The sequence below is a fragment of the Lygodium microphyllum genome, chromosome 23, assembly GCF_053477565.2.
Source record: "Lygodium microphyllum isolate KBCC chromosome 23, Lygodium_microphyllum_v1.1.10, whole genome shotgun sequence".
In the NCBI taxonomy this organism is placed as follows: domain Eukaryota; kingdom Viridiplantae; phylum Streptophyta; class Polypodiopsida; order Schizaeales; family Lygodiaceae; genus Lygodium; species Lygodium microphyllum.
Window position 1 is genome coordinate 69,372,199 of NC_141157.1, and position 18,509 is coordinate 69,390,707.

Genomic DNA, 18,509 nt, shown 5'->3' on the forward strand with positions numbered 1-18,509 from the left:
CTTTTGAAATCTCCCAGACATTTGTATGCAACATTTTGGTCTCATAGGCCAACTTGGCCTGTTGTAGACGTTAATATAACTTTCTTTCTTTCTTTCTTTCTTCTCTGAGGCCATTGATAGACTTAGCAGAGGAAAGGCACAAGATCATGATGGATTAGTAGCCGAGCACTTGATCCATGCTAGAGATTTGGTGGCAAGATTCCTAGCTTACATGTTTAACAGAGCCATGTGTAAAGGCCTACCAGAAAGCTGGAGCACGAACACTATTGTGCCCATCCTCAAGTCAAGGGACCCTACTCTACCCAGTAACTATCGGACGATCATGGTTGGGCATACATTGGCTAAGTTATATGCTTCCATCCTTGAGCATGAGTTAAGCAAGTGGGCAGAGATGTGGGGTCTTAGAGCAGAGGGACAAGCTGGCTTTAGGAGAGGCTTCTCCACATTGGATCACATCCTCACACTTAGAGCGATCATTGAGGAGGGAAGGGCCCATGGCCGACAAACCTACTTCTGCTTTGTGGACTTCCGCAAAGCCTTTGACACAGTACCGAGAGACAGGTTGATAAATAGATTGCATGCCATAGGAGTACCGAAAGAGCTCAGTTGGGGTATTTTGGCACTGTATGAGAGAGTTATGGGCAGAGTCTAGACACCTGAGGGCCTTTCAACACCTATTTACTCCACCATTGGGGTGAAACAGGGATGCCCCCTCTCTCCGACATTATTTGGCCTATACATTGATGGGATTGCTGATTGCATTTCACAGGAAGGAGATAGAGGAGCTCCACTAGCTGGCACTTGGATACCTCTCCTATTGTATGTAGATGACATTGTATTGATAGCTGACTCTCCAAAGGGTCTATAGAGACACTTGGATGCACTACACTCCTATACTTTGGACAGTGGGCTTTCAGTCAACCTTGGTAAAACCAAGGTGATGGTATTTAATACTACACCACAGTGAGTCAGGAGATCAGCACCTAAATTCACATATGGATCTGAGGAGCTGGAGTATGTGGATTCTTTTACATACCTAGGAGTCTTATTCACAGGGCCCACCTTTTCTATGCGAGAGGCAGCAGACACTAGACTAACTCGTGGATACACAGCACTAGGTGGTTTTGAGAGGATGTGCTCATAGGTGCAATTCCAAGAACCCCGCACCAAGCTATGGCTCTTCGATACACTGGTCACATCCACACTACTTTATGGAGTACAGATATGGGGGCCCAATCTTGACCACCGTAGCAGATCAGGGCGTACTTATCATGGATGGAGGTCGATGGAGAAACCCCTAGTATCTATGATATCCAGGATGATCAGATGTAAGGCCTCAGTGCCACATGAGATCATCAGAGCCAAGCTAGCAGCTACACCGATTGTGGTAGAGGTCCTCACCCGATCGGTCGCATACATACATAGCCTATGGGACTTACCCAGACACAGATATGCACGGTTGGCCCTTGAGTCCTCCAAGCAGCTTGCCAGAGAGGGTGATACTTCATGTTAGTATGCACAAATGTCGGCTTGGTTTGAGCTGCATGGCTTTAGCATGGACAAGTTACCCCCCTTCCAGTACTCCCTTAATGCACCATCTCTTGATCTGAGCAGGTTAGAGATCCGCAAGATTATCAGGATGGATCTTACCCAGTTGGATACCAAGCGGACATGGTTGAAGCCAGGATAGGAGCTAGGGACAAAGATGGCTTTCTACCGCGAGCATTTCCTTCATACTACAGATGATGGATTTATTGTTCGCCAGAGATACATGAACACCCACCTTTCCAATGGGATCAGATGTACTATTGGCTAGTTGCGCACCTCCTCACATCAGCTAGAGATTGAAAGTAGAAGATATAGATCCATCCCACCAGAGGAGCGCATATGCCAGATATGCCAATTAGAGCTAGAGACAGAGGAGCATTATATTTGCCGCTGCCCAACGTATTATGAGGTCCGTGGTCGTTTCCACTGTCTCTTGTCTCTTTAGAGAAGGATTTTACCGATTAGCGATGCCTTGGCCTCTTTCTTCTTGAGATATGACCGCTTCGTGACATACGCCTCAGGAGTACAACTCCTCTAGGACATCGAGGCCCTTCGCAAAGGCAGCTCACAGACTTCTTTGCAAAGGAGACTCGGAAGACTTCAATATAGTTACAGCCACAATCCACACGAGAGCCTCTCTCACTGCCACTGTCCACACAAAGACAAGGAGTATTGATTGATCGAGCCGTTCAGCTTAGTTGATCCAAACATCCTAGGCCTCGACACAAACACCGACGACACCTTCATAGGCGAATATAGGGGATTATTGCTTGGCTAGAGCTAAGTCCTCCATACCCACATGAGATTGTACCATTTGGAGCTCATTGTTACTAGATAGAGCTCTATGTTTTACACATAGCCATAGTTAGTTTCCTTTCTTATTTTGCTTTATGCTACATACATATTTCGCCTAGACAGTTGTACCATCATACTTATGATTGTAACTCATGGTCTCATAGGTCATTTTGGCCTTTTGTAGACGTTAATATATCATTTCATTTCATTTCTCTCTCTCTCTCTCTCTCCATAATAGGTAATTGTATTAATTATGAAAAAAGTACAAGATTATGAGATGCAGTATGGCTCTAGGCCATTGTGCATAAACTTTGATCTACAAAAGGTCTCACAACTAAAAGAGCACAAAAGTCACAGAAAAGAAGTAGCATTGGTAGAGTCAAGGACCAAGCTTTGCACTCTTTTTTTCTTCATAATAGGTCATTTTTATTAATTATGAAAAAAAGGAAAAGATTTCACGATTACAAGGTGCAATGTGGCTCTAGGCCATCATACATAAACCGGATACATCTGATTCAAGAACAACAAAAGACAAGATTACAAGAGGTACGCCTGAATAGGACAACCATGCTACAAAGGATTAGGAGCTTTGATGAGATTCTGCCTCTCTCTCTCTCTCTCTCTCTCTCTCTCTCTCTCTCTCTCTCTCTATTTTTCGTAACTCTTTTTTTTCGTAATAGATAATTGTATTAATTACAAAAAATATAAGTACAAGATTGCAAGATTACAAGACGTAGGATGGCTCTAGTCCATCACGCATAAAAGATACAAAGTCATGGCAAAGGAACAGAGGAGATAGCCATATGCCAAAAAGCTAAATCATATTTGACCTAGATATCAACATGTTGTAGAAGGTCAAGGTGCCATTGGAGAAGACCCTTAAGCTTCACAACATAATGCTGAATGCCCAAGGCAGCATAAAAAATGAATGCATTGTGAGCGACCAAAATATGCCAGCAACCCCAAAATCTGAAAATGTGAAAGAGGATCTTCATATGAGGTTGTGGTAGACCATTGTATTTAGCTTTACCAAAAACCCAATCCAACAAATGGATGTGTGTGCCCACCACTGCAAGCCAAATGTCCGAGAGAAGGGGCCAAATCTTCCGAGCAAAAGGGCAGCAAATGAATCTATGACGAGAAGTCTCAACCACAATGGTACAGAAAAATCAATTTCCATTAAAAATACATTTGTGATAAAGGGCCCACGCAAGAGGGAGGCCCTCCACCAACATTCTTCAAATGAATACCTCGCATTTGAATGGTGTCTTATTGATCCATCCCTCCATTTTTGCCAATTTCCACCAGGCTTTAGAGTTAATCCCCAAAAGAGATTTCGCTTTGGTGGTGATCCATGCGTGGTCTTTGATCAAGAGATAATAGATCTGATTAACTAAAGAGGATTGAAGGGTCAACTGCCCTGCAGGATCCCAATCCTTCCAAGGGCAATTGGAATCCAGAATAGGATAGGACTACCGATCCTGCAAGAGATTGGAGACTCTACCCTAGAGGTCATTGTAGCCATGCAATACCTGAAAGACTCCTCTGATGGTGTGAAAGGACATAAGGGTGCCTCAGGACATGAGAGTGGCATCAACCATCGAGGTCAATCCAATATGGGTCATGCGATTAAATTTAGGTCTCTCCTTTGATTTGCCTTCCCATGAAACAATACGAGAGATTGCTAGAATTTCGATCAGCAATGAATTAGCCACCCATCTATCATTTGTTCGGTGCCAATAGGCCTTAGAAAGGGCGATTTTCCATGAAGATACTAAATGATTAAGAGGACTCAAGGCAGACGTAGAAAGTGAGTGTTACCATGAAGCACATGCCACTAGGAACCCTAAATCCTTGTATTGCCTTGCAAAAGGCCTTGCTGTTCAAGGAAAGTATGAGCAATAAGAGTCTAGGCATGGCGACCAATACAAAGGGTCTCAAAAAGAAACCAACAAAGGGCTATCATATGGGTCTCCACATCCAAAACAGCCCCACCTCCCATGGATTTGGGGGTGCAAACATGACTCCACAATATCCAAGATATACTTGCATGCACAAGGTCTTTCTTCCGGAGCATGAAACAGAAGTGGCGGATGAGATCGTTCAAGGCAACATTATTCAAAGGCATCAATGGCAAGAAGTAGGTGAGGATGGCGTACTTTGTCTCTGTCACTCTCTGTGTAGTATATTTCAGTTCTCTCTCTCTCTCTCTCTCTCTCTCTCTCTCTCTCTCTCTCTCTCTCTCTCTCTCTCTCTCTCTCTCTCTCTCTCTCTCAAAAGGTAATTGCATTAATTACGAAAAAAGTACAAGTTTACTTGATAACAAGATACATGATGACACTAAGCCATCATGTGAAAAGGTTCCAGTACTAAGAGTTACAAAGTCATGGCAAAGACGCAGAGGAAATTGCCATATGCCAGGGACGTAAGTCCTCCCTAGAGAGCATGTCAGAATGTTGGAGAAGATCTAGCTGCCAATACAAGAGACCCTTAAGCCTAGCAATATGCCGCTGAACATTATAGGCGGAATCAAAAAGAAAAGCATTCCGAATGGTCCAATTATGCCAACAGCCCCAATATCAAAGAAAGTGATACACGAGCTTCATATGTGGCTGTGCCGGAGTGGGGTATTTGGGCTGCACAAAAACCCAATCAAAGGGGCGTAGCGAGAAACCAACCACCGCTCGCCAAATTGCTAACAAGAATGACCAGATTTTCTTAGCGATAGGGCAAGAAATAAATCGGTGACAGGCGGATTCCACACTAGTGGTGCAAAAAAAACAGTTGCCGTTGGAGATTCGTCGCTTGGAAAGAGCTGAAGCAAGCGGAAGACCACCAATCATCACCCTCCAAAGAAAGACCTTATATTTGAAGGGTGTCTTGTTCAACCAGCCCTCCATCACAGTTGCCCTCCACCATGACCGGGATTTACGCAATCCCCATAGAGTATTCTCTTTAGTAACCAGCCATCGATGATCTTTAATCAGAAGATGATACACCTGGTTAGCGGAAGCTTTGCCTAAATTCAGCCGGCCTTCAAAGTCCCAACCCTGCCAGGGATGATCCGAAGCAAGGGCAGGAAAGGGTTGTCTGCTCAAGAGCACCATCAAAAGCTGTTCCCATAAATGCCTATATCCACGAGGGATCCTGAAAAGCCTCCTAGCTATACGAAACGATATTAGAACATTGCGACTGGCAAGGGTGGTATCCGCGACTGAAGTTAAGCCCAAACATGCCATCCGGTTGAATTGTGGTCGAAGCTCATGTTTACCTTCCCATGAAAGTAACCGCGAGACTGCCAGCAATTCCAATTGAAAAGAATTAGTAGCTAAGCGATCCTCCGCTGGATGCCACTGAGCCTTCCGGAGGACTAGTTTCCAGGAACATACCAAATGGGTAAGCAAGGATGAAGAAGAACTGAAGAACTGCAAATCAGCATTAAGAACATGCCACCAAGAACTCCGGATTTGGGTATTGCCATACAGAAGCCCATGATCCTCAAAGAAATAATGGGCTATAATGACCCACGGATGATGATCCGAGCACATGGCGCGGAAAAGAGGCCAACGGAGTTCTCTCTCTCTCTCTCTCTCTCTCTCTCTCTCTCTCTCTCTCTCTCTCTCTCTCTCTCTCTCTCTCTAATAGGTAATTGTATCAATTAATTACGAAAAAAAATACAAGTTACAAGATGTAAGATGGATCTAGGCCATTGTTAGAAACTCACTTTACACAAGATCAAACAGCTAAAAGAGTACAAAAGTCACAACAAAGAAGCAACATGAATTGTCGTATGCTAAGGAACCAAGTCCTCCTTGGAAGGGAGATCAATGTGTTGAATAAGGAGAAGCTACTAATATAAAAGACCTTTCAATTTGGCAAGGTGAGTTTGCACCCCTAATGTGAAATAAAAAACAAAAGCATTCTGGATTGTCTAATTGTACCAGCATCTCCAAAAACGAACAAATGGAAAGAGAATCTGTGAGAGTACGCTAGCTTATGTCCATCAAAGAAAACTTATGTCCACTGCACACTTCCCCACATCAAAGATGTCTTCTCATCAAAGAAAACTTTGCCGATGCCGAATAATGATGAGAAGACATCTTCCAATTTGCAAAACACCAAAGAAAACTTTGCCAATGCCGAATAATGACCAGCAGTATGGTCACCAATCACCAAAACGCAGGCGGGGGAGGCCTACAGACACCTGGAGCTGCAAAATGCAAGGTTGTCTGATGAATAGTACCAAGACAGAAGCCGCCAGCACCAAAACGCAGCCTGGGAATAGGTCGCCAGCAAGAAAAGAGCCGCCTGGAGATGGAACAACAACTTGAACAGCAAGGCGTAGGCAGGAGGAGTGTCGTCCAGCTGTAGGAGTGGCCGCCCTGACTGAAAACGCAAGCAGGAAGTGGTGCTTGATGACGTGGCAGCCTCAAGAGGGGGGCGCCTACAGCAAACGCAAGGCTGGTGACACGTGGTAGCCTCTGGAGGGGCTGCCTTCACTGTTGGGGATGAGGCCAGCAGCAAACGCAAAGATTTTGGGTGATCTCCCGCGTAAATCTTAGCTCCGTGTACTCTCCTTCGGCTCTGATACCATGTGAGAGTGCACTGCGGAAGAGGGAATACGAACACAGAGGGAGGGAGAGAGAGAAAGCAAAAAATAAGGAAGAGAAATCTGCACTGACTGAAATGAATGCTGAATACAAACAGAAAGGCGGAAGGAGACTGATCAGTCCCTGCACGCAGCCCACAGCGTAAGTGAGGGCATCAGATCAGGCTGATGATGATGGCACTACCACCACGGGGGAGGAGTGTCAGAATCTGCAAGAAGACAAGTGATCAAGTGGGGAGAGGGGCTGCCTATAAATAGGCAAAACGACAAACCCTAACCCTAACCCTAAAATGGGCGCAAACTCTAAAAATGCCCTAAAATGGGCGCCCCACAACAGTGACCAAAAAGTGGTCGGGCAGCAAGTGGCTGCCCACTAAAAGAGGCCAAAAAAATATACATATCCTAAGACAACCAGTCAAGAGTGACTAGCCTCCCCCATCATAACACATGACAGACATGTCAGAGCTCCTAATGTCCTCGTCTGACTCAGACTAAGGCTCATAGGCAGGAGATGACAAGGCATGACAAACATGACTGCTAACAGAACTTCATATGTGGTTGTGGAGAAAAAGGATATTTGGGTTGAGCAAAGACCCAGTTAAAGAGGTGCATTGACATGCCAACCACATCTTGCCAAATAGCAAATTAGAGGGAAGTCAAAGGGCACAAAAGAAAACAATGGTGAGAAGTTTCCAGAGTAGTGAGGTAGACAAAACAAACGCCATTTGAGATGCGCCATTTTGCGAATGCCGTGGCGAGAGGCAGCCCACAAACCATGACACGCCAAAGGAAGACTTTACTTTTGTATGGTGTCTTATTGAACTGACCCTCCATGATAGTCATTGACTTCTCTCTCTCTCTCTCTCTCTCTCTCTCTCTCTCTCTCTCTCTCTCTCTCTCTCTCTCTCTCTCTTCCACACTCCTCCCATCACTCTTGTTTCTTTGTTATGAGGGGACAACAAAACTTCTCACCGCGCCAAAGTTGATTTTGGATGAGAGATTTACATTTTTGGCAATTTGTTTAGTCACTGGACTCTATTACTGTAGTACAATTCATGCCTTGAAAGTTGATAATAGAACTCTAGTATCATTTATGAGTTATGCATGATCTATTGTGATTCATTTTGAATTTTGATATCTTGACATTTTATTTAAGAATGAGAATCATGATGTTGTAGCTTGACTCACTCCACATTGCATGTCGGCTATGTAGCATGTTCATTTCAATTTCCTATGATGTTTGAGGTTTGCATAATGATATAGCTTGCCTAAAGACTAAACTTTGACATAAGTCAATAATGAACATGTAACATGTTATTTTCAATTGACTCTCATATATTGTCATTTATGCTCAATTGTCCTTTTTTTGTTTAAGAGAGAGCATAGTTGACAGGTACAAAAGGTACGATATGCTACAGTACGATAAAATATGGTACTACATGGTACCCTAAGATTTTATAAGGTACGGTACGATATTAGTACGAAAAAAAAAAACTTGATTATTTTGGACTAAAGATAATAGAATAGATATTTTAAGTCTAAATAGCAATGGTATTAGAGTATATAAGATGAATACTTGAGGGTAACATGCCAAAACCTAATGTTGCATGTGCAACATGTGCTACTCTTACCTACAACCACAACTACATAGATGGGAGTGGATACATCATACATGAATGACCATACAAATAGGAGAAGTGTGGGCTTGAGAGAGAAGGTTTAGAGAAATTGTTTGAATCTCAAGGGAAAATAATATTAATATAAGGAGCATTTAGCTCATCTCAAAGTGCACTTCAAATGGGAAAAGATATATCGATTAAGTTGGTAACTTATGGTAGTAATACATGAGGTACGATACCTAAGTATGGTATATTATGAAACCTTTTGCACGTGGTACTAGTGCAACTATAGTTATGAAAGAGAGAGAGAGAGAGATGGGAGAGAGAAATAAGAAAGAAAGAAGGAAAAGAAAAGAAAGGAGAAAGAAAAAAAGAAAGTTGTAGGCTTAAGGATAATGGCCAAAAAGTGCCTATTTCTTTGTACTAAATCGTACGGATATGTACCGTACCGTACCGTATAGATCAGTCCATACTACGTATAGAGACAACCTTGAGAGAGAGTTCCAAGGAGTTTTAAAACCTCTTTCTCTAGTTTAGGGCTATACAAATTCCTTTACCAAAAAACTTGTGTTTCTTATTTTATTCCCTCTTGAAAGAAACTTAAGAGACACGTTCTTAACGTTTTGTTTGTTTCTAGCTGCTATGTGATAGTGGACTAACCTTCCTCCTCCCTTATGACTTTTGTGCTTAACAGCACATAGAACATCTCAAGTATTAGCATGCTAAATTCTCCACATATCATGTTGCTTGCTACAAGACCAAATGCCACAAACATCCTATGCGATTATTTTCATATTTGCCTTAGTTTCCAAAGATGCAAGTATATCATCATTGAAGAAATTAACCAATAAAGTAAAATGCATTTTGCTCATTGCTGGGTTTGCACTTCCAAGGCACATAAGTGAGAAAGACCTCATGAGGATCCACTAGAGTCTCTACATTATCATGCTTTTTACCTTTTTTGCTGTGTAACTCCTACTACCCAAGTTCCATAGCACACAATGGCAAAACTAGTTGTTTCCCTTTTTCTTTGTCATGCTCAATGGGTGGAACATCCATGTTTAAGTCCACGAATTCCAGTTTCAGAATTCAAGCAAGTGTCTCCCTCTTGCTTGTCAAGGCATTCTACCATCAAGTGACTCAATTTCCACGAGAGAAGCAATGACCAGCAAAAGTATCCCATTTGAACCTAAACCTTAAAGGACACATGTCCTTGGTGTGAATACATAGCCAATTAGGACACTTCTAATTGCATCGGCTATGACTTTCCTTTCTTTGCCTTTCATTTAACACATGCGTCTTTTTCCCAGAGCTATATCACCATACAAATGATTGTAACTCTTGGTCTCATAAATCATTTTCGCCTTTTGCATCTCTCTCTCTCTCTCTCTCTCTCTCTCTCTCTCTCTCTCTCTCTCTCTCTCTCTCTCCGTGAAGATAATTGAATTAAGTAGTAAATATTTACATCAGACCATCAGGTCAGCAAAGAAAAAACACAGAACAAATGAAAGTCTACCAAAACTCTAACATAGAAATGTCCCTCAGAACGGATAGCTGGTGTGGAGCAAACAATATCCAGCCAGCGAGCAACAATGTCAGGAAGAACCAGATCAACTGACACCATAGAGGAGATCTGCCATAACACTAAACCACGAACACGGGCCACATGACCATGAATGCCTGATACTGAATATAAAATAAAGGCATTCCGAGTACACCAAATATGCCACAAGGCTGTCCACCTAAGGAAATAGAAGAGGCAGGAATAATCTAAGTGCGAAGAGGACATAGAAGTCATCTTTCCCATAATCCACGAACAAATTGATATCTAGTGCTGAGTCGCCCAAGACCACACACCGAAAACAAAACTCCAAATTTCTCTCGCAATAGGGCAAGAGACAAAGAGATGAAGAACAGTTTCATCACATGTAGTGCAGAATATACAACGACCAACAGAGATCTTGCGGGGTCACAGCACATCACTAGTTGCAAGACCCCAAATAAATAGCCTCCACATGAACACTTTACCCTGATACAGAACCTTCCAGAGTTGAATGAATCTTTCCTGCCACTTCTTTTTGCTATCCCGAAAAAATCTCTCTCTCTCTCTCTCTCTCTCTCTCTCTCTCTCTCTCTCTCTCTCTCCAACGAGAGAGAAAAGGGGGGGTGGCAGCAGCTATTAAAGTGTTTATACATGCAAGCAGGTAGAGGATGAGGCTACAACACCAGGCAGAATATGGGAAGGGATGCATACGCAGGGAGGGTAAAAGGAGGGTTGGGATAAGGTCAATGGAAAGGGAGGGGATGCATGTGCACGAACAATGAGGAAAGGGTTAGGTGGGGTTGTAAGGGTAGGTAGGTGAGGCAAGGAGGTCAATTAAGGGTTGCATTTGAGTAGAGGATCAACAATAGAGACCGGAGAGGGAGTCGGTAGGCAGTAGAGGAAGCCGATCAATATCCAAGATTGTGTTTGACCAAGAATTGTAGGTATCTACTAGTATTCACATAAAAGAGCTCCATCACCTATCATTGGTGACCTGCCACCGCGCTCCCGCAACCCTTGTCTCTCCCGTTGACTCGCCACAGCGCCCCCCCGGGACCCAACCGTTTCGCCGCCTGTGCCCTCCCGCGATGCATTGTGCCTCCCCCCTTTGCCCGACTAACGCGCCATCGAGCTACTTCCCACAGCACTGCCCCTAGCCGAGTCTAGCAGAATCTGCTAAGAGGCAACCATATAGGCCAAGCAACAGAGCTAGCAGGAGGAGAGAGCACTTCCGCGGAATCTTGCAGCCACGCAGAGATTACTACAAGAGGCACCAGGGGATCCCGCCCTCCACGCAGAGAAAGTGCGCGCGCGAGCAACCATTGCTGGCCTAGAGGACAAGCGCTTGGAGTTCTCTTTCTGCATCTTAGTAGCTTTTTGGGCGTGGAAGGGAGATACGATGTGTAGGTAGTTCTTCTAGGTGCACCAGTGTCGCTCCTCAGGGAGAGCAGATACACAGCCTTCAAGATCAGTATGTAAGGACTCATTCTAGCCCAGACGAGGTGATGGAGATCGCCACCGACTACTACAGTCGCTTGTTCTAGCAGGAAACAGCATCAACTAGAGGGCAGCGATGTAGATAGCATGTCTGGGATCACATTCCGTCCCTCGTCTCAAAGGAGATGGGATGCTCCCTCCTAGCCCCCTTTATAGAGAAGGAACTGGAAGAGGCTTTCCATACACAAGACGGGCAGAAATGCCCAGGAGAGGATGGCCTCTCTAAGGCCTTCTTCACTACCTACTGGGAAGTGGTGAAGGACCCCCTATCGATGGCCTCTTAAGAGATCTTCACTACATGACAGATGCGAAGGAGTCTTTCGCCAGGCCTTATCAGTCTTCTCCCGGGGGAGGTCGGTTAGAGCTTTCCCAATGGAGACCGATCACATTATTGTTAGTAGCCTATAAGGCATTGGTAACGATGATTGGTAGGCGACTACGCCCCGTGTTGCCAGACATGATCCATGACACAGAGACAGGCTTTGTCCAAGATAGGAGCATCCAAGACAATGTATTCACCTTCTTTGAGGTGACAGAGTGGACTCAGCATAGTGGGCAGAGACTAGCCATACTATTCTTGGATTTTGAGAAAGCTTATGACAAGGTGGACTGGGACTTTCTAGAGGGCACCATGGTGAGGTTGGGTTTCCCCTAGGCTTGGATTCGCAAGGTCTCCGCACTTTACAAATAAACCACTAGCAGGGTTCTCATTTGTGGTAGGGGTGGGGAGGAGTTTCGGCTGGAGAGATCTATACAACAGGGCTGCCGCCTGGCCCATACCTGTTTCTACTCTTTGTGGAGGCGATGTCCCATTTCCTCAGGTCACGTGTGAGCGGATTACACGGTCTAGGACTTCCAGTGAGAGAGGAGACTAAGTTGTTAGAATCAGAGTATGAAGATGGCACAGCACTATACATAGAGGACGATGAGCTGATGTTGGAGAGAGTGAGGCTAGCTCTTGAGGTGTTTTGTCTTGCAAGCTGGCAAAAGTCAGTTGGTTTCCTCACAGACCTGAACTCTAGGACGGATTGGGGCGTCCACCTGGGATTTAGATGGGTGACCAGAGGGCAGACCGTCCAGTACCTAGGGTTCCAAGTGGGACTTCACATCACTCCTACCCAACAGTTTCTTCCTGTACTTGATTCTATTTGGAGGAAGCTGACCTATTGCACGGCTCACCTCTCACTAGCTAGCCGAGCCCTGGTGGTTAACCAGGTCCTCCTAGTGACGGCATGGTATATCGCCTTGTGTTGGTGCTTCTCCTCATCTTGCATAGTGCAGCTTCGTCGTCTAGTGCGGAATTTCCTTTGGTCATGGTCAGATGGCTCCAGGGGTTCCAAGGTCAAGATGGCGTGGGCGACTATCATTCGGCATCGGTTAGAGGGAGGGCTAGGGATCATAGACCCAGAGTGCCACAATATGGCCCTCTTGGGCAAGCTAGTTGTCTACGGCCTCACATCAAGCGGACAGACCAGGAAGGTTTTATTGCAGGAGAGTCTTGAAGATTGTAGACCGAGGCTTGGCGGCGAGTGGAGACCGTCCTTGAGATGGATCTTAAGGTCAACCTAGATCAACCCCCCCCAGATCACCTTTGCTAAGCAGCGTACTCCGCGTGTGGCAAGGCCTCTGTAAGGCCCTAACCCAGAGCCCCCAAGGCTACCAAGAGGAGATAGACCGTCAACCAGTGATCTGGAATCCTCAAGTGAAAGATCGGGAAGAGGCACAAATTGGCGAGCGCCCCCACATCTAGTGGGCTAGTTGGGGGGCCGGCCCCCGACTCGTACCATTAGGACATGGCAGGAGGTGTACAGGATGGCAAATGAGGAGATGCTGCACTGAGTATTAGGCTACCAAAGAGGAGTGGATTTGAGGAGAAGAGAGATAGACGCAGCAATACCTTTGGAGTGGCTTGCTCCCCTGATATGACTGCCGATAGAGGCTGGGGAGGTATGGGCCACTAGGTTTTCACCAGCTAGCATCCCCCTACAGGTGGCAAGTAGAGTGGGCGGCCCCTCGCAGGGGACCTTCTTCACCGTTCAGGAGGGTGGGGCATCTAGCCCTTGACACAAGGCAGCAGGATGAGGGGATAGCTGCCCTTTCATGGAGGAGGATTTGCGTGGTGGGCCTTATGGAAAGACATGGGGACTAGACCTCTATGTTTTCTAGAAGAAACTCAGGGAGTGGCGCCTTTGGATCTGGAAGGGTAGATCACTTGACGAGCTGGAGTGGGATCTAGGAGAGTGGCTATGGCCGGCCACTGCAGTCGCCAAGAAACCACCGAGGTTTCTGGAGTACACTGCTAGGATTGGCAAACACGTACAGATGCAGGAGAATATGGATTGGGTGTTGTCATATAGCAGGCACTCCGCGGAGCAAAGCATCACAAAGCCGTTCTGACAAACCTTTTGGCGCCGCCTATGGGATAGCTGGAGGCCGAGGAGAGTATCATATTTCTTATGGCTGTGGTGGCACATGGAGGCTTGGCGGTGGGAAGTTGGCTTGCCCAGATGCAGGAGGGAGGTTGTAAGCATTGCACATAGCGGCCTCTGGAGGAGGCGCGGCTCGTGTGGAGAGGAGCATGCTGCATCCTTCGCCGTATAGCACCCAACCTTGGATGTATCTCATGGGGAGCTTTCTGCTGGCACGCAGTCAACCACGGCCCTCACCTTCTGTATGAGGCCGAGATGCAGGACACGATATTCATCATCGAGGTAGGGTTGTGCCCACTGGTCGATTTGGAGGCTCTACCTATCCGCCACATACTGGAGCCCACAACAGACCACTCTGAGGTATGAGAGATCATAGAGAGTCTTATTGGATGGTATATCTGGAAGGCGCAGTGTCAGAAGGCTTTCGGCGGAGAGAGACTTTCAATACAAGTGACCTTAGCAGAGCTTTGAACCTCCATCATCCACTCCCTCTGTGGCCGTTGGGATCAGGTGCAGGGCGAGTCCAGGGCTCGTCAGGAGCTCTGTTGTCATTTCATGCATACTTGGGGCGGCCAAGACCTCTTTTTCGTGATACAGGTAGGCAACCCCAGATGGCGATACACCCCCCCTCCATGGCTTCTTGCCCCCATCCCCCCCTAGACCGCCTTGAGAGGCTTGTATACATGATGTATTTGTGACTTTGCATCAACTCTAGCTAGTCTGTTGAGCATGAGCACTTTGTTGTAATCAGTTTTTTTGAGTAATATAATCAGCCACATTTTATCTGCAAAAAAAAATCTACTAGTATTCGAACTTCTCCCAGAAAACAAGATTGGGCATGTGGGAAAAACTACAGCAGAGATTCTTGATTCATAAGCATGCACACAGTTTTGAATAATCAAGAAACATACCTGTTCTTATGAAGCATTCATTTGACTGGAAAGAAAGAAAATCACGGGACAAAGCACTCATCACGTCTGAGAGAAGAGCAGAAAATTGTTCGCCTGCAAAATCACTGTAAGTCATAAGACTGTTCAAAAAGCCAGCTTAGATAGAAGCTAGTAGTGACAGTTGCTGCAGTAGTTTCTTGCATTCATGCCTGAAGCCTGAATAATGTATGTCAAAGATCTGCAAACTGCTGTGGCAAGGGCATTATTCTCCATGTGATGTGATGCAAGGACGTTTTCTAAAAGAGGCCAGAAATGACGTAAAACATCCAGGACAGGATCATGTCCCCCTTGACTCGATGAGTTTGATATGGATAAATGACTCAGCATCAGGCCTAACCTGAAAAATACAATGAAAACTAACAAGCAACCACAGAGGGCCAATTGATCTCAAAATAAACTATTATAAGCTAGAAACAACCAAAATTTTTGGTTTGTTCAATGAGTACTTCCAACTGACCCATGTGAAACGTGCTATGGATTAATTACCGCTGTCAGAGTACAAATTATGTTGATGGTGATACCTAGTAAGTGCTCGAACACCAGAATCCAATATAGCAGCATAAGTAGCAGAGTGGTGTTTCAAGGATCCATTACTGTCAGCCTTTAGCTGCACAAATATCTGAATTAGCAGAATGATATATCCAAAATTGCAACTTACACATTGGAAAAAATAACGGACCATATCTAGCAATGTTTTGAACCATCCTGCTGTGAAGACATAGTCTCTAACAAATATGAAAATTCAGTAACTCATCTTAGAGCCTTGAATTTCTGTGTGCCTCCCTACTGCCGGTCACACCTCCGGAACTGATCTCTTGAAAAAAATCAGGTTGGTTTACCATAAGGAGAGCAAGGAATGAAGAAGGCAACAAACTCTCCTTGTAGGCAATATTGCCTCCCAAAACTAGAACCTTCACACATGGATTGTATAAGGAATCACAGATAGCTTTGATAATTATGCTCTGGTACTCTATAAAGCTAGTTCCTTTTTGTTTTCAGAGAATAGAAGAAATTATACTAATAAATTCCTTGGCACAAATTATCAAAAGGCAAGATATAACTTACAAAACAGCCTTGTAAGGGACTTCCATAACCTGAAAAATCTACTGCAAGCTGGAAGTCTATTACAAGGTCTGATTGTATAACCAGTCGGGAGAACTATGATATGCCAGACTATATGTGGCTGACAATGAAAGAAAGTGCCAGAATCTGCGGCTCTGTATCCTCTGCCATCTCTTGTGAAGTGTATGGACAACCTCTGCCCAAATCCTGGAGAGTCTCTGCAATGGATATGAACAATGAATCTATAGCATGGCTGCATCTGGCAGTCCATGTATTCCAAGCAATAATGCAAGCTATGAGCTCCCATCAGTGACAGTGCCTCTAAGTCCACATTGTCTCTACAGAATCTTGCATTGCAATCCTAGTCACAAGCTGCACTGTGACAAGGTAAACATGATACCTGTGTACATCCTTATATCCACAAGCCAGATCTCTATCTATGACCCAAGCAAGCAACTGTTGCCTATGTAATAATTATAGATTCTGCAATGCCATGAAACACCACTCTAAGGGCTCTCCTCCAAACCTCTTAAGCCCTAGTAACCAAGAAAGAGTAAAATCTTTCTTTAACTCAAGCTGTCCTCCATCTCCTCCAAACTCAGGAAGGAAACACAGTGATATACCTTGTGCAATCCAATGCTAAGTTGCAGCTAGTATCGCTCTGATCCTACTAATCTGTATCCTCCTGCCCAGTCTAGTGGTTTACCCCCAAAAAGGGAACATCCTCAGGTGTATCTGCGAGTGGATCACTCCATACCCACTCCCCAAGGTCCTACTATAGTCGCTGGAAAGGCTTTGTGTATGTCCAATGCCTCCATATGCCCATTATGCATGTCACAGGGTCTAGGTATATATACCAGCACCTTTCACAATGAGTCGCAACCCTCATCCTCTGCCATGAGCGTCTTTTGAACTCTACATTGGCCCGAATCCCCCATCATGTCTGTGATCCTCCTATACTGAGAAAGTAAATACTCTCTCCACTGGTAACCACCACTAAAAAAAGGATATCCCCTCTGCCGAAGAGCCCAATCCATGTCTGAGAAGTCTCTATGTCTGTCTCCAGTCATGGGGTACCACCTCCCTGATGCTCTCCACCAAGTCTCCAACCCCTCTAAAGTCATGAAGTCTCTACCTCTGTGCTTGGCCGGTAGCTCAAGAAAGGAAAACCACTCCCCCATAAAAGAAACTATCTATTCAAATAGCCTCCCCCAAGATAAGTGGCTCCTCTCTCTAATGATATGGCCTCTCTCTGTCCCTTGGTAGCTGGCTTAAGAGAAGTGGCTGTATCAACTTCTCTTCAACGGTAGTTGCATCAATCTACTGAAGTCATGTAGATACTCTGATCCCATACAATACATGCAGTAAATCTGACCTCCAAACCATACCCAAGCCCTACAACAAGGATATGCTAAAAAATCTAATGGATTCTAGGCTGCCATGGTCCTCCATCACAAGGAACAATGGTCTCTAATCTCGATAGAAGAAACATTTTCCATAGCTCTTCTGAAAGAAGGCAATGATTCCCAAGCCGCCCCTAGATCTAGGTTGAATAATGACATCCCAAGATACCCTAGCTCTCACATGACTACCATATGCATGACCTAGGGAATCCCCAACATGAGATCCTATACCATATGGTAGTTCAAGCAGAATCTGATTAGTCACTACCACCATCCCTAGTCATGATAGTCACTCCCTATGCTCGAACATAGTAGTTTCTAGCTTAAAGCAAAGTAACTGCAAAACATTTTACCTTGAAATATCTCACCCCCAAAATGTTGCATCTCAGTGCAAAACTTTTCACCCCTAGTAATATTGTATTGAAACGTGACATCAAATGGTAGAAAAACACATTTAGAATGCATATATTCAATAATTCTCTGATAGAAACTTTTTTTTTTCTCTTGGAGGGGAAATGTTGCATACTCAAATGTTTTTGATATCAATGCCTGCATGAAAACTTAGGTATCTCAGTGAAGTACTGCGCAAAGCCCAAGTGAAATTCTCATGTGGCTTCCAAATGGCTGCTGAGTATCACAAACCAACAATCTATAGGATTTATGCAAATTGATAAGATGTGCTAAAACTCTACAAGAAACGCCCATCATAGCTACAAAGCAATGAAGTTCTCCTCATCGCCATCCAAGTCAACAACCATGTCATCTACAACTCTACATCCAACAACTCATCAAACTTTGAGGTCAGCAATCTAATGCCTCAAATGCATGTAGCTCTATCCCTTGGAAAAGAGCTCGTGGCCTTTGCTACGTATAGAAAGAGAAGAGGTGCAAGGGACATCCCTGCCTCATCAACCCTTTGAAAGCTAAATTTGCCACCCCTCGAACCACCAACACAAACCTAGCTATTAGTTAAGAAGTAAAGAGCCCTCTAGGAACTCCCAATCAACTCTACCATAAGCCTTCTCAACATGAGAAGTAACACAATGAGGTCCTG

General features: G+C 44.8%; 1 protein-coding gene and 1 pseudogene across 2 annotated transcripts in view; one reads left to right on the forward strand and one right to left on the reverse strand.

The window, feature by feature from the left end:
- LOC148016305 (ARM repeat superfamily protein) overlaps positions 1-18,509 on the reverse strand; it is a 178,421-nt gene that overhangs the window by 15,636 nt on the left and 144,276 nt on the right. For both annotated transcript variants that reach the window (XM_087664734.1, XM_087664735.1), the window contains 3 exons: positions 15,512-15,597; positions 15,140-15,327; positions 14,952-15,044 (listed from right to left, as the gene is read on the reverse strand). In XM_087664734.1, coding sequence (XP_087520860.1) covers positions 14,952-15,044; positions 15,140-15,327; positions 15,512-15,597 — 367 coding nt within the window. The remainder of the gene's footprint in view (positions 1-14,951; positions 15,045-15,139; positions 15,328-15,511; positions 15,598-18,509) is intronic.
- LOC148016306 (uncharacterized) lies at positions 391-1,993 on the forward strand (annotated as a pseudogene).